Here is an 18,334-nt window from a genome sequence, read left to right as displayed (position 1 = left end):
GATAGAATGGAGCGCTTGGCAATCACCAACCGTATGAAATTTAACAAGAGCAAATGCTGGATTCTGCACCTGGGATGGTGTAATCCTGGATGTCCATACAGACTGGGGGGCAAGAGGCTGGAGTGCAGCCCTGCAGAAAGGGAACTGGGGGTTTTGGTTGATGGTAAGCTCAATATGAGTCAACAGTGTGCCCTTGTGGCCAAAAGGGCCAACCGTACCCTGGGGTGCATTAGGCACAGTATAGGTAGCCACTTGAAAGGAGTGACTGTCCCACTATACTCAGCACTGGTGTGGCCTCACCTTGAGTAATGTTGGGCAGTTTTGGGCTCCACAATATGAGAAGGATATAGAAATATTTGAATGTGTCCAAAGGAGGGCAACAAAGATGGTGAAAGGACTGGAGGGCAAGACTTATGAGGAGCGGCTAAGGATACTTGGCTTATTCAGCTTAGAAAAGAGGAGACTGAGGAATAACCTCATTGCTGTCTACAACTTCCTCACAAGGGGAGCAGAGAGGGAGGTGCTGATCTCTTCTTTCTGGTGTGCGGTGATAGGATGCAAGGGAATGACTTAAAGCTGCATCAGGGGAAGTTCAGACTGGATATTAGGAAGAAGTTCTTCCCTGAGAGGGTAGTCAAGCACTGGAACAAGCTCCCCAAGCAGTGGTCATGGCCCCAAGCTTGTTGGTGTTCAAGAAGCATTTGGACAATGCTCTTAGATACATGGTTTAACTTCTAGGTTGCCCTGTGTGGAGTCAGGACTCAGAGATCCTCATGGGTCCCTTCCAGCTCAGGATATTCTATCATTCTATGAAATCTTCCAAGGCACCAAAGGAAGACTTGAGCTAAAGTCAGTAAAAGACATTTAAATGCAGAATTTTAAGGAAAGTTATATTCATGGAATTAGAACTGGCTTAACTGCTCATTATCACTTGATTTCAGAGAGCATATCATTACCTGTGTTGTAAGCCTGTGCTGTAGATGCTTTAAAGCTGATAGCTGACACTGTGTTCTTTTGACAAGCTCTCTTGGAAAAAGACTACCAGAGGCAATACAAACTGTGCAGCCCTTAGAGCTAACAGGATGCCAAAGTCCTATAAAGGAGAGACAATACTGAGAAAGGCATTCTCTTTTGTTATTTTGTCATCAAAAAACAGCAAGTGTTCACAGTGGATATAAATGAACCACAGAACACAGGCCTTCTTATTACAGATGGATTCAGTGCGATGCAGAAACGGGCCTCATGTTTTTTCCCTTTGCTTCATTGCCAGAGCAATTGTTGCATGGAACTTAAATGTCTGCAGTGAAATCTTCCTACATTATATATACTCTTGATTCAAGCTTACTCTAGAGTAAGCTTATTCTGCTTTCTCTTCCACTTTCATAATGCATTAGTTTTTATTTCAAGAGACAAACTACCTCTTTTCTGCTCTTAAAACAAGTCTGAGTTCAACTTCCAGTTCCCACACTGACATCTAAGCACCAGGGAGTCCTTCATCTAAGATGTTAATCAACAGAAAATTACTGCCTACAGACTCTCATTGTTCTATGTTAGCACCTCCTATCACAGGATAATCTTACTTGCAACAATTAGCACTGCAGTCTCACACAAACTATGCAGATCAAGAAACAGTGAGGTCCAGCACTTTGCTTTCATATTAAAGCCTAGCTCTCTCCAGCTCAAAGGGTGAACTGATTCCCAAGTTTTATTCTAAATATTTAAGCTAGCACTCTTACGTAGAATAAATTTACCTTCCTTTAATACAAGTTCTGCCCTGAGTCTGTTTCCCATTTCAATCAGCTGCTGCTTCTCTTGGCTCAGAATTGAGATTTTACTTGCTGCTTCCTTCAGTTTATTTCGCATTCCTTGTAGAGTGCAGCTGACACCATACTGAAGACCGACACCAGGACCTACATCAGGTAACTCTTGTCCAAGATCCACCATCTTTTCTTCAAGAACTTTGGCTTTTGGCCCCTGAAAAAAACAGGTAGTGCTTATAATTAATATTTTGAAAATGTGCTCTGCGGGTTTAGAGATTTGCACAAGTATGCATTAGAAGCCAGTTGAAGAAAAAGTGTAAAGTTGAAGTCTACAGCCCATTTTTGAGGGTCCATTTTCAAGACTTTGTTAGCAATATAGGGCAATTAAACTGTGGAGCAAAACACTATAACAGCCTGGGACATTTCCACAAATATTGTTAACTGTAAGTGTAAATAATACACACAGGATAAACACCATATAACTGTAAACTAGAGAGCAGTTAATTTTAAGATAAAATGTGGAAAAAACTGCTTTACAGTAGATAGCAAGCTACTACAAACCCTTCCTTGTGTAATCATTGCATGCATACACACATATGGGGTAGATATGACTTAAAACATTGTTTTAAAGAGAAAGGTTTCAGAGTGAAAAGTAAAGATTCTACAATTGGTTTTGTGTCTGCAAACCTAATTGAGTCCACTTTCACATATACATTAGGATAAAGTATTTACCCAAAAGATCACATCCTTGTGTCTCAAGAGCTATATACTGTCCTCTTTCAGCCCCCTTACTACAAAGGAGACTTTTCAATATCCATTTAAATACTCATCGTTCACTGAACTAATCATCTCCCTATAGACTTTTTAAATACTACAGTGCCACAAGTATCTAAATATGTCACATACATTAAAAGGATTTTACAAAACTCTTGCTCATCTACATATTTACTCTTCTACATATAAACTAGTCAGAAGTGTACCACACTGTAATTGTGCAATCCCAATCAGTTTTCAACTAAATCACCCTGAACACTGTGATTCAAGAAGTACACATTGAAAGGTGTTATCCATACCAACAAAAAACCCCAACCACCATGGCCTTAGTGTGTCACACAAGTCCCATTCTCTTATTTCTTTGTAGAGTTTTACCATAAAAGAGGAGGCCCTTGAGAACATACATGGAAAGCATACAGGTCCACAAACACTATAGGGGACAAAGGTGGAGAAGTTAGTGCAGGACTAGAATTTAAAAACATGAAGAAAGACACCAAAGGGAAAGAAAAAAAGGAACACCGCTTTGGTGTACATAGAGCAATTTATATCAAAGCAATTAATAAGCAGCCGCAAATTATTACATTCTACCCTCATCATATGAACAGTGAACTTAACACACCAAGGCTTAACATAAAGAGAGGTCAAGGTGATGACCAATTATGGTACCACTGGCTGTCACACTATGTACCACCTTCACTATACCAAGAGGCAAAAGCACATCACATGGCTGGGACAGGAATACCAGCTGCTTAAACTTCTATTTTTCCTGAATTTTTCATGAAAACATTCAATAGCATTACACAGAAGATTTTTTTTCAGGTGATAGATTGTAAGCTGTAGAGTTAGGAGTGGAACTCAGAAATCTTTTTACCTTTAGATCTATGTCCAGAGTAAAACTCTACAATACAAAAGAGAGAAAACATGGAAAAGATGTGTACTGAAAAAAGGTGGGATGAAAATCTCTCCTCAGAGCTGATACTAACAGAAAAGAAGAAAAATATACGTACACGCAAAAGTCTACACGCCTATTTTACTAGTTTGCACGATAAACCTTCCTCTTTTTCTTTAGCTACATTTTAGCTCTAGAGTTTATCATTTTGAGATTATGGTCCCAGAACCTCTGTTATATTACATGGAAAAAAAGAAAGCTCTCTGTATTGACGTCACATCTGCACCCTCATGTTCAGTTACCATTATAGCTCAACAAATGCTAAATGCCCCAAGGTAGAAATATTTTTGCCTGTAATTCATCATGGCATTAAGTACATCCTTAGCATACAATTAATAAATGTAAGAAGCACAGAGACAGTGTAGAAGAATGTTAAAAGATAAGCACTTCTAAAATCCAGTAAGGAATTCTAATGAAGTTTTGCCCATTGTTTCTAAGATATTCTCAGGACTGTTTCCAGTTGCCAGTCTATGCCTAAGAAGGCTTGTTATGCACTAAGGAAGAAGAAATAAAGCAGAGAGAAGAAATAGACAGGAAATGATAGTTCAACATCAGTGAGGATAGCATTAACTACAATTCCAGCATTTTGTTCAAGTTTTGGCCTGCACATCTGCTATTTACTACGTGCCTATACATATAAAGCACAAGGAATTCAACATTTCACACTGAAGATGCATATCACTGCCTGAAAAATGTTCTTGTTCTCATATCCAGCCCTGAGCATTCAATTATAGTTTAGCATCATGAAGCAAAGGATTAATCTCTGGCACAGAGAATGTTCAGTTCCTAGCTTACTGTCTCCAAGGCAAAGCCACTATCTATTTTTCTTTTAAGGCTTTATCCCCACTTAAAGAAATGCAAAGAAAATGAGAATGCATCTTGGACAGTAGTTTGTAAAACATTTTCTGCAACAGAAAAGAATAGTTGATATAAAATTCAGTTTTCACCTAATTCTGGAAGTGGCCAAAGAGAAAAAATAAATCTGTGTTGTCTATACTGGGACACAATGATTTCCTAAATATAATTTGACAGCGGGAAGAAACAAATCTCCTTCTATATTCAGCAAAAAGATACAACTAAGATTAAACAAGATCTGTGCCTCGTGGGTTGTACATGTTTTCACACAAGGTTCCCAAGGATCCAAAGTTTTATTTGAACATTGATATTGTTTCAGTTCTTAAAGTGCGTAGCTTTTAATGTAATCAGCACCTCTCATCCTTATTTCTTACTTAGCTATTATTTCCATTTTCTTGAACTTAGATGGTTACTGGTGAGTCTTAACAGTAAGAGTAAAGAATGAAACAGATATTGGTAGATTTTACAGATTACTTGAAAATTAGAAAACCCTTGTTTTTCAATTGTATCTTAACCAATCTTACTTTGGACTCTGTTTACTGCACCACCAAATTGCTGGGACACAGGAAGCGGAGAACATACAGTGACTTACTCCTTACGTAATATTAGATATTTGTCCCAGTTTTCAAATCCTTTACTATTTTTCCAAGAGATGCCTCTGTCACACTTTAATGCCGATATTGTTCCTACCCTTTAAACTAACACAAAGGCAATGACATTTGTAAACTCTGGAACGCTCCCAGAGCTGGTGAGCTCTTCCTTCGACGGTGGAGCGAGCTCCCAACTGATGCTGGCACTCTGTTACTTCTCCCGGTCACTCCATGGGGCATGCATGGGAGCCCACTGCAGCCGGATGTCCCGCTGCTGGGGTCCGGGGGCTGGCAAGCTGGTGGCTGCGGCCACTGGCCCTGCCGGTACAGCCTCCCTGCTCTGCAGCGTGGGCCCGGCGGGAGCCAGGAGGTTCTCCCAGGCAAAGGCGCTCTGCCCTGCTAACGGAGCATGCAACCCCATCTGAGTATCTACCTCCAACCACGGCTTCACAGTACCTTCTTGTCAGAGTCCAGTAGTGACACACTATCTACAGTTTCATCTCTACTCACCTTATTACAAGGCATCTTGAAAGATTTTCGTTATTTTAAAAAAAGGCTAAAATAGGGATTTACAATGGAAAACTCAAAGAGGTGATGCATGTAGTTTAAGAATTTGCAAGTGGAAAAAAAATATCAAGAAAGGCTTGAAAGATCTGGAGTGACTTGTGCCAGGCAATGACTAGTCAAAATGTATTTCCTAGAAAGAATGAGCACAAACTGGGCTGAAAAAAATCATTGCAGGCTCTCATCTAACTTACACTCATTACTAACTGACCACATAAGTGTATATCGCTTCAGTTTTTATTATTTATTCAAACATAAATAATATGTTATCTATTTAATTACATACACACATGTGCATACAAATATTTTAGGTAGTTTAAACCTCTTCATACCTCTTCTGTGTCTGGGTTTACTATACAATCCAAGTTAGTTGAGCTGAGTTTGATATTGCTCAAAGTGGTTCCAGTTAAAATTTTGTTTGTGCACGATGAACCTAAAAGAGAAGAGGGGTATAATATGAATGTATATGTATTTATACAGAGTTTAGGCTTTCACAGCAGCAGCTGTTTCAGAACTTTCTCTCATGAATATCCACTTATACCACTTCAGTAGATATGTTGTAAACAGAGCTGAAGAAATATAAAAAATAGTAGTCTCACAATATGCAAACATCAGTCAGCTACAAAATACAGAAGTGACTAGAGATGACACATTAGAAAGGTCAATTCGTGGGTAAGGAGCACAGGGAAGCTTTTATTTTTTCCAATACTGCATTATTTAATCGTTCTTGGGAAACTGGCAATACTAAGTATAACAAGAATAATTAAGACACAGTATCTTCTTTCAATCACAGTTGAAAAAAAAATCACTGATAAATGAAAGTTAATCCTGAAAATTTTTCTTTTAGTTCCAGTAAAAACGTGAGACTGAACATTTTGATGTATATGGACAACTGTCCTGGTTTTGTCTGGGATAGAGTTAATTTTCTTTCTAGTAGCTGGTACAGTCTTATGTTTTGGATTTAGTACAACAATAATGTTGATAACACACTGCTGTTTTCAGTTGTTGCTAAGTAGTATTTATACCAAGTCAAGGATTTTTCAGCTTCTCATGCCCAGCCAGCGAGAAAGCTGGAGAGACACAAGAAGCTGGGAGGCGACACAGCCAGGGCAGTTGACCCAAACTGGCCAAAGGGATGTTCCACACCATATGACGTCATGCCTAGTATATAAACTGGGGGGAGTTGGCCAGGGCAGACCGCTGCTTGGGAACTAACTGGGCATCAGTGGCTGAGTGGTAGCAATAGCATTGTGCAGCACTTGTTTTGTATATTCCAACTCTTTTATCATTATTATTATTATCTTCCTTTCTGTCCTATTAAGCTGTCTTTATCTCAACTCATGAGTTTTATTTTTTTCCCCCTGATTCTCTCTCCCATCCCACTGGGTGTGGAGGGGAGTGAGCGAGCAGCTGCGTGGTGCTTAGTTGATTGCTGGGGTTAAACCACGACAAGTCAGGGGAAAGAACAGATGACTTTCTGGAAACAAGAAGTGCCCCTCCAAGTTACTCACCCATTGTCTTAACAATTTCAGATTTAACATTATAATCTCTTTTAGTGATTGAATATAATCTCCATACATTTCTTAAAGGGACATAAGAAAGATTATTTTAGTTGAATAAAGTATTTCAGCCATAAAGAAAACATATAATACATTTCTGAAAACCTACATTTATCAGCTGACAAGGATTATTGCTTTACTTGGACACCGCTAAATTCCAGCAGTGGTACATCTCTTACATATTGGACTATAACATCTTCAAAAAACAGTAGACTAACTTTAGCTGCCTCTGACAAAAAAACTATGCTTGAATTTGTTTCTTTATTTAAAATTATCCGAGGTTTTGCTTTAATTGGTTATTAATGTCTCATTATTAACAAAGCTAGAATACGCTTATATTTATTAAAAATGCCTGCACACTTAATTAGCTTGTGATTTCATGCTACTGTACAAATGACAGTTTAAAACTAGTTCTGCAAACTGGTAACACAGAGATCCAGTCTCACTGCAAAATTAAGCATAACAACAGCAAAACAGATGGTACAATAAAATACCTTTCATCGAACCCATCTTATTTTTTCTGAAATACAGAAAACAATACACGTTGGCTCTGCAATCGTTTGAAGCAATTAGAAATAGAAATTAAAAGTTTACATAGATGAGGCACAGAGATGTATAAAGCAGCTATCTACCCGCCCTTATATAACGAGTAAAAGGTGCTAAACACAGGGCTACTTATTCCACAGAAGTAAAAAATGTCATTGAAAAAGTTATACCTTGCCTATTTTTTTTAAAACCCCAAACAGACCAGAGCTGTTTATTCCATTACCATGTTACAGTTCATTTCCCTTCCTCGTTTCTGCAGACTTTCAAAAGTCACAAGAATGTTTATGAAGAAAAATCCAGTTTTGTTTCTAAACAGGCCTGCATGAGAGCCAAGCAAAAGCAAACTTAACAAATTTTCAGAAATGTACTACAAAATGTAACTAGTTGTAATGGACATACCTTCTGCAGGTTTTAGTTTTTTTTAAATGCTATCAGCTTTGACTTTCCTATGAAGGATAATGACAAAAAAAAAAAGAAATGAAGCTGTAAGACATGATATACTGAAATGTTTCTAAGAGATGCTAAAAATCCCCCAACTAATGTGTGACAATATCTGGTAAAGGAATGCATTTGAAAGTATTACATATTTCTAACATTGAAATGCTTTTAAATTTTTAGCTTCCTGACAAAGCCACCACAAAGGCCACCCAGTAAACATACTAACAAAGAAGGGTATCTCCTTAACACTCAGCTGTAGTAGGCAGGACAAAGAAAGCTTGATGGGTGCAGGACAAATGAACCGTGATAAGGAAAACAGGAGTCGGAAACAATTATACCTGGAACTGATGTCCTATGACCACTTACATATCTACACTAAAAAGGTATAAAAAGTAACTCACTACCTACCCAAAAAGGAGCCTCTCTGCAAGACCCCCTCTGCAAGAGCTTCCCTGCATGCGATCTCCCGGACAGACCAGACCCTCACTGGGGACACCTGGCTGACTCCACAGTCAGGGATGTGGATCATCTTTGAAGTGAGACTTATTTTTTCATTGTCAATTAGCCCCACTTCTGGGAGTGGCTTGGCGAGTGTTATACCAGTAACACCTCACATAATACATTTATAGACACGTGCACAGGTAAAGGTTTGTAAGAAAGACATGGACCTCTTAAAGCAGGGGCCCATGAAAAGGAGCAGAGGGCTAGAATACCTCTCCTATGAAGAAATTTTTTACAATGAGGGTGGTGAGACACTGCAACAGGTTGCCCAGGGAAGTTGTGGATGCCCCGTCATTGGAAATGTTCAAGGTCAGGTTGGGCAGGGCTCTGAGCAATCTGGGCTAGTGAAAGATGTCCCTGCCTATGGCAGGGGGGTTGGATTAGGTAATCTTTAAAGGTAATAATATTTGTAATAAAGGTAATAAATAATATTTGTAATAAATAAATTCTCAGAATCTCACACCGCTATGTGCTTGTGTATTGTGCAATCCTGAGAACTCCACGGTCGTGATCTTTACACACCCGTGAGTTGGGCAGCCCTCATAGGTTGTGATCGTGACCGCTACACTTCCTTAACCGAATTTAGAGTTCTGGGGCAAGAGTTGTCACCTTGCTCTCCAAGCTGTCTGTTTTCTGTCAGAGGAAGAGAGGACAACATCTGCTCATCAAGACTCTCCATTTCTTTCCTCATTTGTGCAATAGCAGCCCGAAGGTTGGCATTCTGCTCCTGCAGCTTTTTTATTTCCAAGGTAGGAATATCTTTGCTCAGAGAACTTTTATCATCACACTGAAATATCTGTAAAAGGAAAGTACAACACAGTAACAACCCTTTATTAATGAGCAATACATATTCTCTCCACAACACCACACACAGAGATCCTAGTACTTTCAATCCATGAACAGACTTGGGAGAAAAGAACCATAGGAAGAAAAGAGATCTGGTTATTCTGGGGATTTACCAGGGGAAAATAGTGCTATGATGATAACCTGAGATGGGAGAGGAGGCACAGATGGGGAGGAGGATGGCCACAGAGATGGCTCTGTCTTATCACTGTTGTTCTTTGAAGTGTGCTCTCTCTCTCTCTCTCTTTCATGCATGGGTAACCCGTCTCTTTTAATGAACTTACTGGCTCAGCAGCAGTCCCCTTTCTGACCTGCCAAATTCTTGAAAGTGTCATTGGAGATCATTTATTCACAAGAACATAAATAGGCTGGACATTCTTTGCTAAACTGGAAAAGGAGAAGGAGTGTATGGACTACATCTAGACAACCTGGACAATGGACAACATCTAGAAAACCTCTAAGCACTTCAACTGTAAAATAAGTAGTAATGTCTTCTTTTTGTGCATTAGTTACAGATAACCTAACAGTGAACAATGTAGAAGGAACATTTGTCAGGTAGTGATTGAAGCTCTGCCTTCACAAATGCCTTGAAGCCTGACTTTTGGAATTATACTTGGTGGAAGTATGAAGTGATGACCAAACGTCATTCTTGCAGACTTCCAGAACTGAAGAGGCTGACAAAACCCAGGTTGCCAAAGCTGCTTTAACTACGTAAAAAAACTAATTTATATTAGTAAACTATGAGCAGCTTGCTTATAGAGTAATACATCCCAGAATCATTCTATTTCTTAAATTTTTGAAGGGGAATTGCTCAGTGTTTTCTTTATGGGCTGCACACAGCCTTAAAGATTATCTTAGAGATTCAGTTTGGAAAGCTAGTCCTGTGTGAATGGAGTGATGGCCTAATCAGGACAAGAATGCGAAACATTATAGATCACAAACTTTAAGAACTGCTTTGCTGTTACACCAAAGGTTGCTAGCTCCAGAATCCAATTCTTGACAATAGTCAGCAACATATGTTTAGGAAAAAGTATTAAATAAAAGGACAAATACAGAAATGTTTCCTCTCATGTGCCTCCTCAATTTCCAAATTTGCAACTTTGGGGGAGGGAAGAAAAAGGAAAAACAGATGTGACAAAAAGACCCCAAGCACACAGACATTGATTGGAAAACACATTTCCTGGTCACTTGAAATTCCAGTACAATCTTCAGGAAAAAATTCTAGTAGGACCAATGGCATATAAGGACCAGGATATTAGGGTCCTGACATTACTTACTTCTGCTGTTTTTTCATTCAAAGTGTGACTGCAAACATTTTAAAAGAAGTTACATTAGACCAGTAGCAGTGTATTATAACTGTGGTTTCATCCAAACAGAGAATGCAGAATTTAGATTCCACCCTTGTGAAATTCTCTCTAGCTGACGGAAACATTTGTCATCAGCCATTTAAGAAATGCAGATACTATTTGATACAGGAGTATTAAAAAGCCCTGCAACTGTGCAATATACACTCCTGTAGTCACTAAATTAATCACAATTTGCAGACCGTCCATACCAGATGTTTTTGAAAAGGAAAAGACCGTTTAATGTGTTAGGAATATTTGTATCAAGTGCTGTTAATTTATGTTTCTGAGCCCAAAAAATGTTTGTATTCAACCCTAACCTTATATTGTTGCAAAGGAGCAGTTCTGCCTCTTGAGAGGGAAAGGCAATCCATGAGGCCCTGCACATATGACACGTCAGCAAAATACTTCAGTCTCAACATTTATGCCTTGCAGAGCCTCAAACGCTACTCGTTTTCTGTCTCCTCCATCATTCCCCACTTCCTTCAGTCCTCTTCTTTCCCCAGTCGTAAGTCTCTTCTGTGAATGTGATCTGCAAGTGTGATTGGAATGCTAATGGCTTTCAAATTAAATTTCACTGTCATAAAGACAACTGCTGCCCTACAGCCTCTCTCTTGTGGCTCTTTCTGCCCTAACAGAACAGGGAATGCAGACGATGAGGATAATCTCTGTTCTGCTTTTACAATCTCTCCAAGGCTGTTAAAGTGAGAAGAGGGGAAAGGGCGATTGAAAAGGCATGAAGGGAAAGGCACCAGTAGGTATCAATACATTACCCAGCTGTGTTCTGAATTTTAGGGTGCAGAACTTCACCTCAGCCTGCAACATACACATGAACCATTGCAGTTTGAAACAGAAATACAACTGTTCCAGATTTTTGCTAGTGGAAAAGGGTCTAGACAGAAGACAACATAATTATCCAGAAGTAGTGTAAGCAATTCTTTCCTTATCTGTGCACTTGTATGGTATTATTAGTATGCTCCAGTTAGGCAGACATGACCTAAGTCATACTCAATATCAGTTACAAGCAAGATTTTCCACACTGGTGTGTTTCACATCTCCGTTGCTTAATTAAAGGCCAAGAATGACTACTGCAGTACTTCTAGCAACCACATGGAGTCTCAGGCCAATTTGAAGAAAGGACCTGTATGCTGAAGATACTGTACTAGGGTGTATTTAATCTTTCTTGCCTCAGTCATCTGAGCCAGATGCTAGCCAACATACTATTCCTTCTTTAAGAAGACTCATTGACACAAATGTTACCAATTTTGAACTTTTAATCACTTTCCCCCCGTTTGTTTACAATTCGTTTTGTACAGAAAAATTAAGAGAAAAGGTGCCAGGTCAGAATAATAAATTTTTTTTGTTATTTTTTTTTTTTTTTAACAATGGCCCTTCATGTAAATCAGAGACAAAAATGGTTTTGCTGAGATGGGTACTGCTTATCCTACTGGCCAAATGTGCAAAACAGAGACAGAGCATATTAACAACAGAAGGAAAAGTGTGACAATGAAAACAAGGTCTTACCAACAACAGTAACAGTCAGTTACAGTGCAAGACACAGTGAATGTGAACAGTAAAAGAACCACCCCTCCCCAACCCTGATTCTCTTGGTATTTGAATGATGAATGTGCAAATCAGTCCAGTTTGAAATGAAATTGGAAAAACAACCTGCTCCATAGTAAGCTTTTGCTAGCAGTCTACTTTTGTCTAATTTATTATAAAAATTGTTTTCAGGAAGTATCTTTGTGAATACAACACTTCCTGCATTCAGAAACCACTTGTCTTGCTTAACACCGCTTTTTCTTATCAGCAAGTGCTGGTAATACACTCTTAACTGCTCATTGTTGAGCATCTGTAGGTGCCCAGTAGGGCGCGCTGCAGCACACTCTTTATTTTCACTCTTCTACAAAAGACAATCTTTTACTCATAATCCATTAACCTTCAGCACGGCTGAAAACAGCATTACGTTTGCAATTTTGAATGGCTCTTTAAAATACATGTATTTTAATAAGTAGCAATGAAAGGAAAACTAGTTTGTGATACTAAAATAAAGGACATTATTTTAAACAGCTGGCAAATTAATGTTTTGAAGCATCGCTTAAAATTTTAACTTTGCAACTTTAAAATCTACCCTGAATTGCAACTAACACAGAGCCTCAGGAACATTCCAGAAATCGATTCTTCCCATTCTGATGTGCCATGTCGGTACAGTACATTGTCCTGCTTTGGAGCAACTGTCTACATCAAGCTTGCTCCTTTTGCCAGTGAGTAATGGATCAGAGCCACAATGAAGCCTGTGACACCTAATCTATGTGTATTCCAGGCTAGATATGCCTATTTTTGAGTTAAACATATGAAACAGATGAATGGCTTACAAGAAGTCCAGTGGAAACAAGCCCCATAAAGTTTTCATCTCAGAATGAATTCATCCAAGTCAAGACATTAAGCATTGTCTAACCTGTTTCTCCCCTTCAGGTAAAATACTGTGATTAAACGATGCTTGCATTGTCTCTTCTCCCTCAACAGTCAAAGCAGAAAGAACAGTCTTCACTTCATGCAAGCTGTAGTCTGTTTTCTGTAGATCAGCTTTAACCTAGGAGGGAGGTGAGGGAGGGAAAGCGGAGGATGTCAGTATCTCAAAGACAAAGGGTGCAGAGATTAAAAAAAAAAAAAAAAAAAAAAGGAAGGAAATAAAAGAAAAAGATATTTTAAATCACAGGACAGGGCCTTAAAGCATACCCCTTTTGGCTCTGTCAAAAACTGCCTTCACAGAAAAATAATTTGACTTCATTGTCTCATTTTCTGTATGTGAAATAGACAATGCTGATTTATCTCTCAGATCTGTTTCTGTGCTACACCTATTGATGCCTACAAATCATTTTGAGAAGACAATGGTAAAATAAAACACTGGACTAAATGCCTGCATTCTAAATTTTGTAAACAAGTATTTCCTCTGTACCCATGAGTTTATTAAGCAACCGGTCATTGAGAATTACTGTTATCCCATTGTGTAATAGTCTCTAAACAATAAACATGTATTTCATTTTTCAGAAACAGAAGCTTGTACACTTCACAAAATAGGATTTTTTTCCCCCCCCATACAAAAATACCTGTGTTTTCCAGGACAAATATTGTTCCCTTGATAGAATTCAAGCTGCACTGTGATCTGAAACTCTTTTTGGCCAGGGGCTGGTCTAACTAAGATATCTTTCTTCTTCTGCTACAATGCCAAGAGAAAAGCAGTGGCATCTCTCAAGCTGGCTTGACTTCATTACAAGGGAGAAAAGGCTGCTATTGGAGATTGTCCATGAAAATTAATCTGGTCTCTGATCAAATATATTTGATGAACTCCTGTGCATAACACAGAATTACTGTTTTACAGATTTTTGAAAGAAGACCAAAGTCATGCCTCCCCTGAGAAACATGATGGAAAGACTCCATGGCTCTCTATGCAACAGATGGTTCTTAAACAGTGTTAATTTGAAATTCTCACCTGCTCTCTGGCTGAAGACAGGCTTTGTGTTAGATCCTCTGATTTCTGATACCAATTACTTTCAGCGTTCTCACAGAGCTGCTGCCAGTCCAGTTCTGCTTGCATTTTACTCTGTTCCAGAATCCATTTGCTCTCAGCTGCCAGACACAGTTGTTTAAGCCTACAATACACAGAGCAAAGCTGTTGATTTCAGCAGGATAAATACTGAGGATGTTTTGTGTTTGTTTTCTGTTTGTTTTGTTTTTAAATCTCAGCCTTATATGCTGTCCTCATCTTCTTTTCTTGTTCTGTTTTCAAAATTACCTATTTTATTCTATTCCGCTCTAAGTGTTTTACTGGACAAAAGCATTTTAATTGCTTAGAGCTCCTAGGGTCCATCTATATGGGTATTTAGAATCAGCTCTGGAGGTCAGCTCAAGTGGCATAAACTACTCTTCAACACCGATACTGCTGTTGGCAATACTATCCACAGCACATTTCCCATTTGCTTATAACAGAAATGAGATATAAAACAGCTAGGAATTAAAGTTGTTGGATTGTCAGGGTAAAATTCCTAAGCTCAAAGGCTGCTGCATATACTTATACTGAAAATGCACTGTGGAAAGAGAAGAGATAGGAGGTGCACAAAACAAGACAAACCTCATATTCAGAATTTAAGGACTTTCAAGACAGGTTCAATTGTCATATGGCTCAGCTTATAAAACACGAAGCTGTCAAGACTTCAGGGCACTCTTAAGATTGGTTGTAAATGTAACTTTAGACAACGTCTTAAGTCATCTTTACCATTCTGCATCTTTCTGGAATTTGGCCAAGCGTGCCCTCAACTTATCTTCCTGTCCACACACTGATTGAATTTGGAATCTTTAGAGGCAGACTCCTTAGAAATCTCAATCAGATGAGAATCTTGGCCTGGTTTTAGCACTACAATTTCTTCTTGAAGTCTACATACAAGAAATGCCCCCCTACTATGTTAATACATACTTGCTTAAGACAATTAACAAAACGTGATGCAATCTTGGATATAAAACTGTTCAATGACTTTTTTTTTTAATTAGGAGTTCAGTGGGACATTTTAATGAGCCGAATGCATATTGTAAACCATGCATTTCCAGTAATACAAAATGCAGGCCACCCAAGCAATTCTTTAGTTTCCAGTGGCCTTCTTGGACTGGCAGCTGCCTCTTTCCAGGCTGGCTATGAAAGAAGTTCTTTTCTTCTGGTGTGCTGTTCCTTCCCTAGGTTCCCAGATACTTTCTTTTCCATGTGACCTCATTTTCTTGGTCAACCTTGAGGAGATGCTTCTTGATTATGTCAATCATAAACCTGAAGTTTATATGCATATATTGAAATTTTGCTATAAATTTTGTTGCAATAATATACATAGAACAGCCTGGGTTGGAAGATCATCTGGTCCAACCTTTCATGGGAAAGGTAGCCTAGATGAGATTATCTAGTACCCTGTCCAATTGTGTCTTGAAAACCTCTAGTGATGAGGACTCTACCATGTCCGTGGGGCAGTTGTTCCAGTGACTGACTGTTCTCACTGTAAAATAAAAAAATTATTTTTTACATTGAGATGAAACCTCTCCCAGTGCAACATGTACCTGTGGCCCCTTGTCCTCTCCATGTGGCTCCTTGTGAAGAGAGAGCCTCCATCCTCTTTGTAGCCACCCCTTATGTATTAGAAAACTGTAATGAGGTCCCCCTAAGCCTTCTCTAGGGAGAGAACTCCTTCAGTCTTTCTTCATAGGGCAGGTTCTCCAGCCCTTTGATCATCTTTGTGGCCCCCTCCAGTCTGTCCGTGTTTTTTTTCAATTGTGGGGACCAGAACTGGACACAGTACTCCAAGTGTGGAATCTGTTTAACCATTAATTACTGTGAGATTTTCACATAAATAAGTTGGGCACAAAACAGGTAAGTATGATGTTCTGAATTTCTTTCATCACATCTTATGAAACAGGATAAATCAAGTCACTCACTTTCTAATAAGAGCATCTTTCTCTCTTAAACAAGCACTGTGACTCCATTCTCTTCTGCATAGCTCAATTTCCAGATTTTTATATCTCATCTGCAGTTCTCTAATCTGCTGCTTCAACTTTTTAAATTGTTTGACTTGGTCCTCTTTCACTGAAGCTGGCATTGCATCCTTTTCCTTGGCAGCATGAGCTAGTTCTTCATGCCTAGAAGATGTAGAGAGACAGAATAAAGTGAGGTTTCAAGGAACACAAGCACATTATTTTCTAGTACTGTTGATTTACTTTCTTACCAATTTCGTTTGAACAAATTCAAAGAATCATTGTCAAAAGCAGTGGAAACAGAAATCAATATATGCTTGTCAGTGGAACAGGTTGCAGGGAGGTCTTTTGCGGTTGTTTTTTCGAACTAAGAATGCCACTATTTAGTTGGTCTTAGGACCAGGACTGAATGTTTCTTATACCACTGCAGAGAGTTTAACTCCAATTTATCACAGAACTTTAAGTTTGTGATTAGCACAAAGAACAACACTATTTCACCTAAATATAGGATCAGGGTGATCCTAAAAATTGTTGTTGGTTTTTTTTTTCCTAAGATGACTCATAGAGAAGCTATTTTAACAGGTGAACTACTCCATTCAACATACTCTTTTACCATACTGAAAATATTCTTTACGGTAATCAAACAATTGAAAGACAGCTATGATCAGGTGGCCCAAATAAGAGACTGCAGGAATCCATGGAGAAAAAACTGCTTCCTTGAGTATTCAGTTTTCATTCACAGATTAATTTCCTGAGCATGTGCTCACACAAAAATAGAGACCAGGTTTAAAACAGAAGTGAGTTGTTAGAAGAAAATACCACCAAATAGTACTGACAGAAAACTCAAATTTAACAGTAAATAAAAAAGGAGACATGCAAGTAATAGTTGTATAATGTTCTTACCCTCTGAAATTGACCTGTGTATAACTTTTCAAAATATATCAAAAATTTTGGACATAAAGGATTAAAGCAAAACAGAAGGAACGGAAACTGAACTATGAGTAAGTCTTCTTTCTTAAGTTTGAACTAGTGATGAGTAAAACATAAAAGATAAAACCCCCAATAATACTCTGGTTTAATGAGTTATTTTCTGTCACTATATTCACAATCTGTCTGCAGCTGCTTGAGAAAGTATAAAGTTGTGGCTGAACATAACTGGACTTACTGGATTTAAATCAAGTGTGTGAAATATGAGACACCAAAACTAGCCACACACTCTAGAAGTGGGATGAGCTAAGTTTTTTCATTATATTTACCACTTGGAAGAGGTATTCCTTTTTGCAGTAAAAGCAGAAGATACCATTGAACCATTAAAACTTCTAAGATGAAACTTTCTTTTTAAAGTGAGACAGGTTACATCCAGAAAGAACGTAGCAGAATTAACCTGAATCCATGCGACTTAGCAAATATTTCATACAAACCTCTTTCCGTTGTAATGAAATGTATTACTAGATCAATTAATTCACGTACACCATCCCAAGCTGTTGCTAAAATAACACTATGTGAAGAAGAGTAAGTTGAAAAGTGTTGTGGAGTTGTAGAGTCTGTGAACACAAGTTTATTTCAATCATAATCAAAGTTGTACAATACCAAGAATCTTTCACAGTAAAAGCAGAACTTAGGTTGAACTGGTTTTCTTTCTCCAGTCTCAAATCAAAGATTTCTGCTGTTTCCAGTGATTCTGGTGTTTGCATTCTCATCTCTTTGAGGGCTTCCAGCTCTCTGGTCAGCAGCTTCACCTTAGAATGGAGGAGAGTAAGATTTAAGAATTATAATGAGAGCCTGATATAACCTAATTTTTTAAGACATCCAGAGCCCTTACACAGTTGAAGTGTTAGCATCAGCTCCAGAAACAAACAAAATAGTATAGAAAGTTGTGAGGTGGGGTTTTTTTTATTTTTTTATTGAGGGGTGGTTCTTTTGTTTGCTTGATTTTTTTTTTTTTTTAATTTGTAAGTAACATTTTGCAAGGTATAAGCATTAGATCAACAAAGCTCTTAAAATAACAGCAGAGGTTATAAGTTATGGGGAAGGTGTTTTAAATTTATACTCCCATACCACTGCTAAATATCCATTTTGTATCCTCTTCTTACACCTATTACCT

At 38.4% G+C, this 18,334-nt stretch overlaps 1 protein-coding gene across 2 annotated transcripts in view; it reads right to left on the bottom strand.

Moving 5' to 3' along the window:
* CCDC57 (coiled-coil domain containing 57) overlaps window positions 1–18,334 on the bottom strand; it is a 52,368-nt gene that overhangs the window by 15,724 nt on the left and 18,310 nt on the right. For both annotated transcript variants that reach the window (XM_075044025.1, XM_075044026.1), the window contains exons 6-13: window positions 17,821–17,969; window positions 16,195–16,395; window positions 14,216–14,375; window positions 13,181–13,315; window positions 9,146–9,332; window positions 5,825–5,925; window positions 1,752–1,974; window positions 957–1,093 (exon numbers count right to left, since the gene is read on the bottom strand). In XM_075044025.1, the coding sequence (XP_074900126.1) occupies window positions 957–1,093; window positions 1,752–1,974; window positions 5,825–5,925; window positions 9,146–9,332; window positions 13,181–13,315; window positions 14,216–14,375; window positions 16,195–16,395; window positions 17,821–17,969 (1,293 nt within the window). The remainder of the gene's footprint in view (window positions 1–956; window positions 1,094–1,751; window positions 1,975–5,824; window positions 5,926–9,145; window positions 9,333–13,180; window positions 13,316–14,215; window positions 14,376–16,194; window positions 16,396–17,820; window positions 17,970–18,334) is intronic.

This window comes from Buteo buteo, chromosome 13, assembly GCF_964188355.1.
Source record: "Buteo buteo chromosome 13, bButBut1.hap1.1, whole genome shotgun sequence".
Classification (NCBI taxonomy): Eukaryota; Metazoa; Chordata; class Aves; order Accipitriformes; family Accipitridae; genus Buteo; species Buteo buteo.
This window is presented reverse-complemented; position numbering and strand designations above follow the sequence as displayed.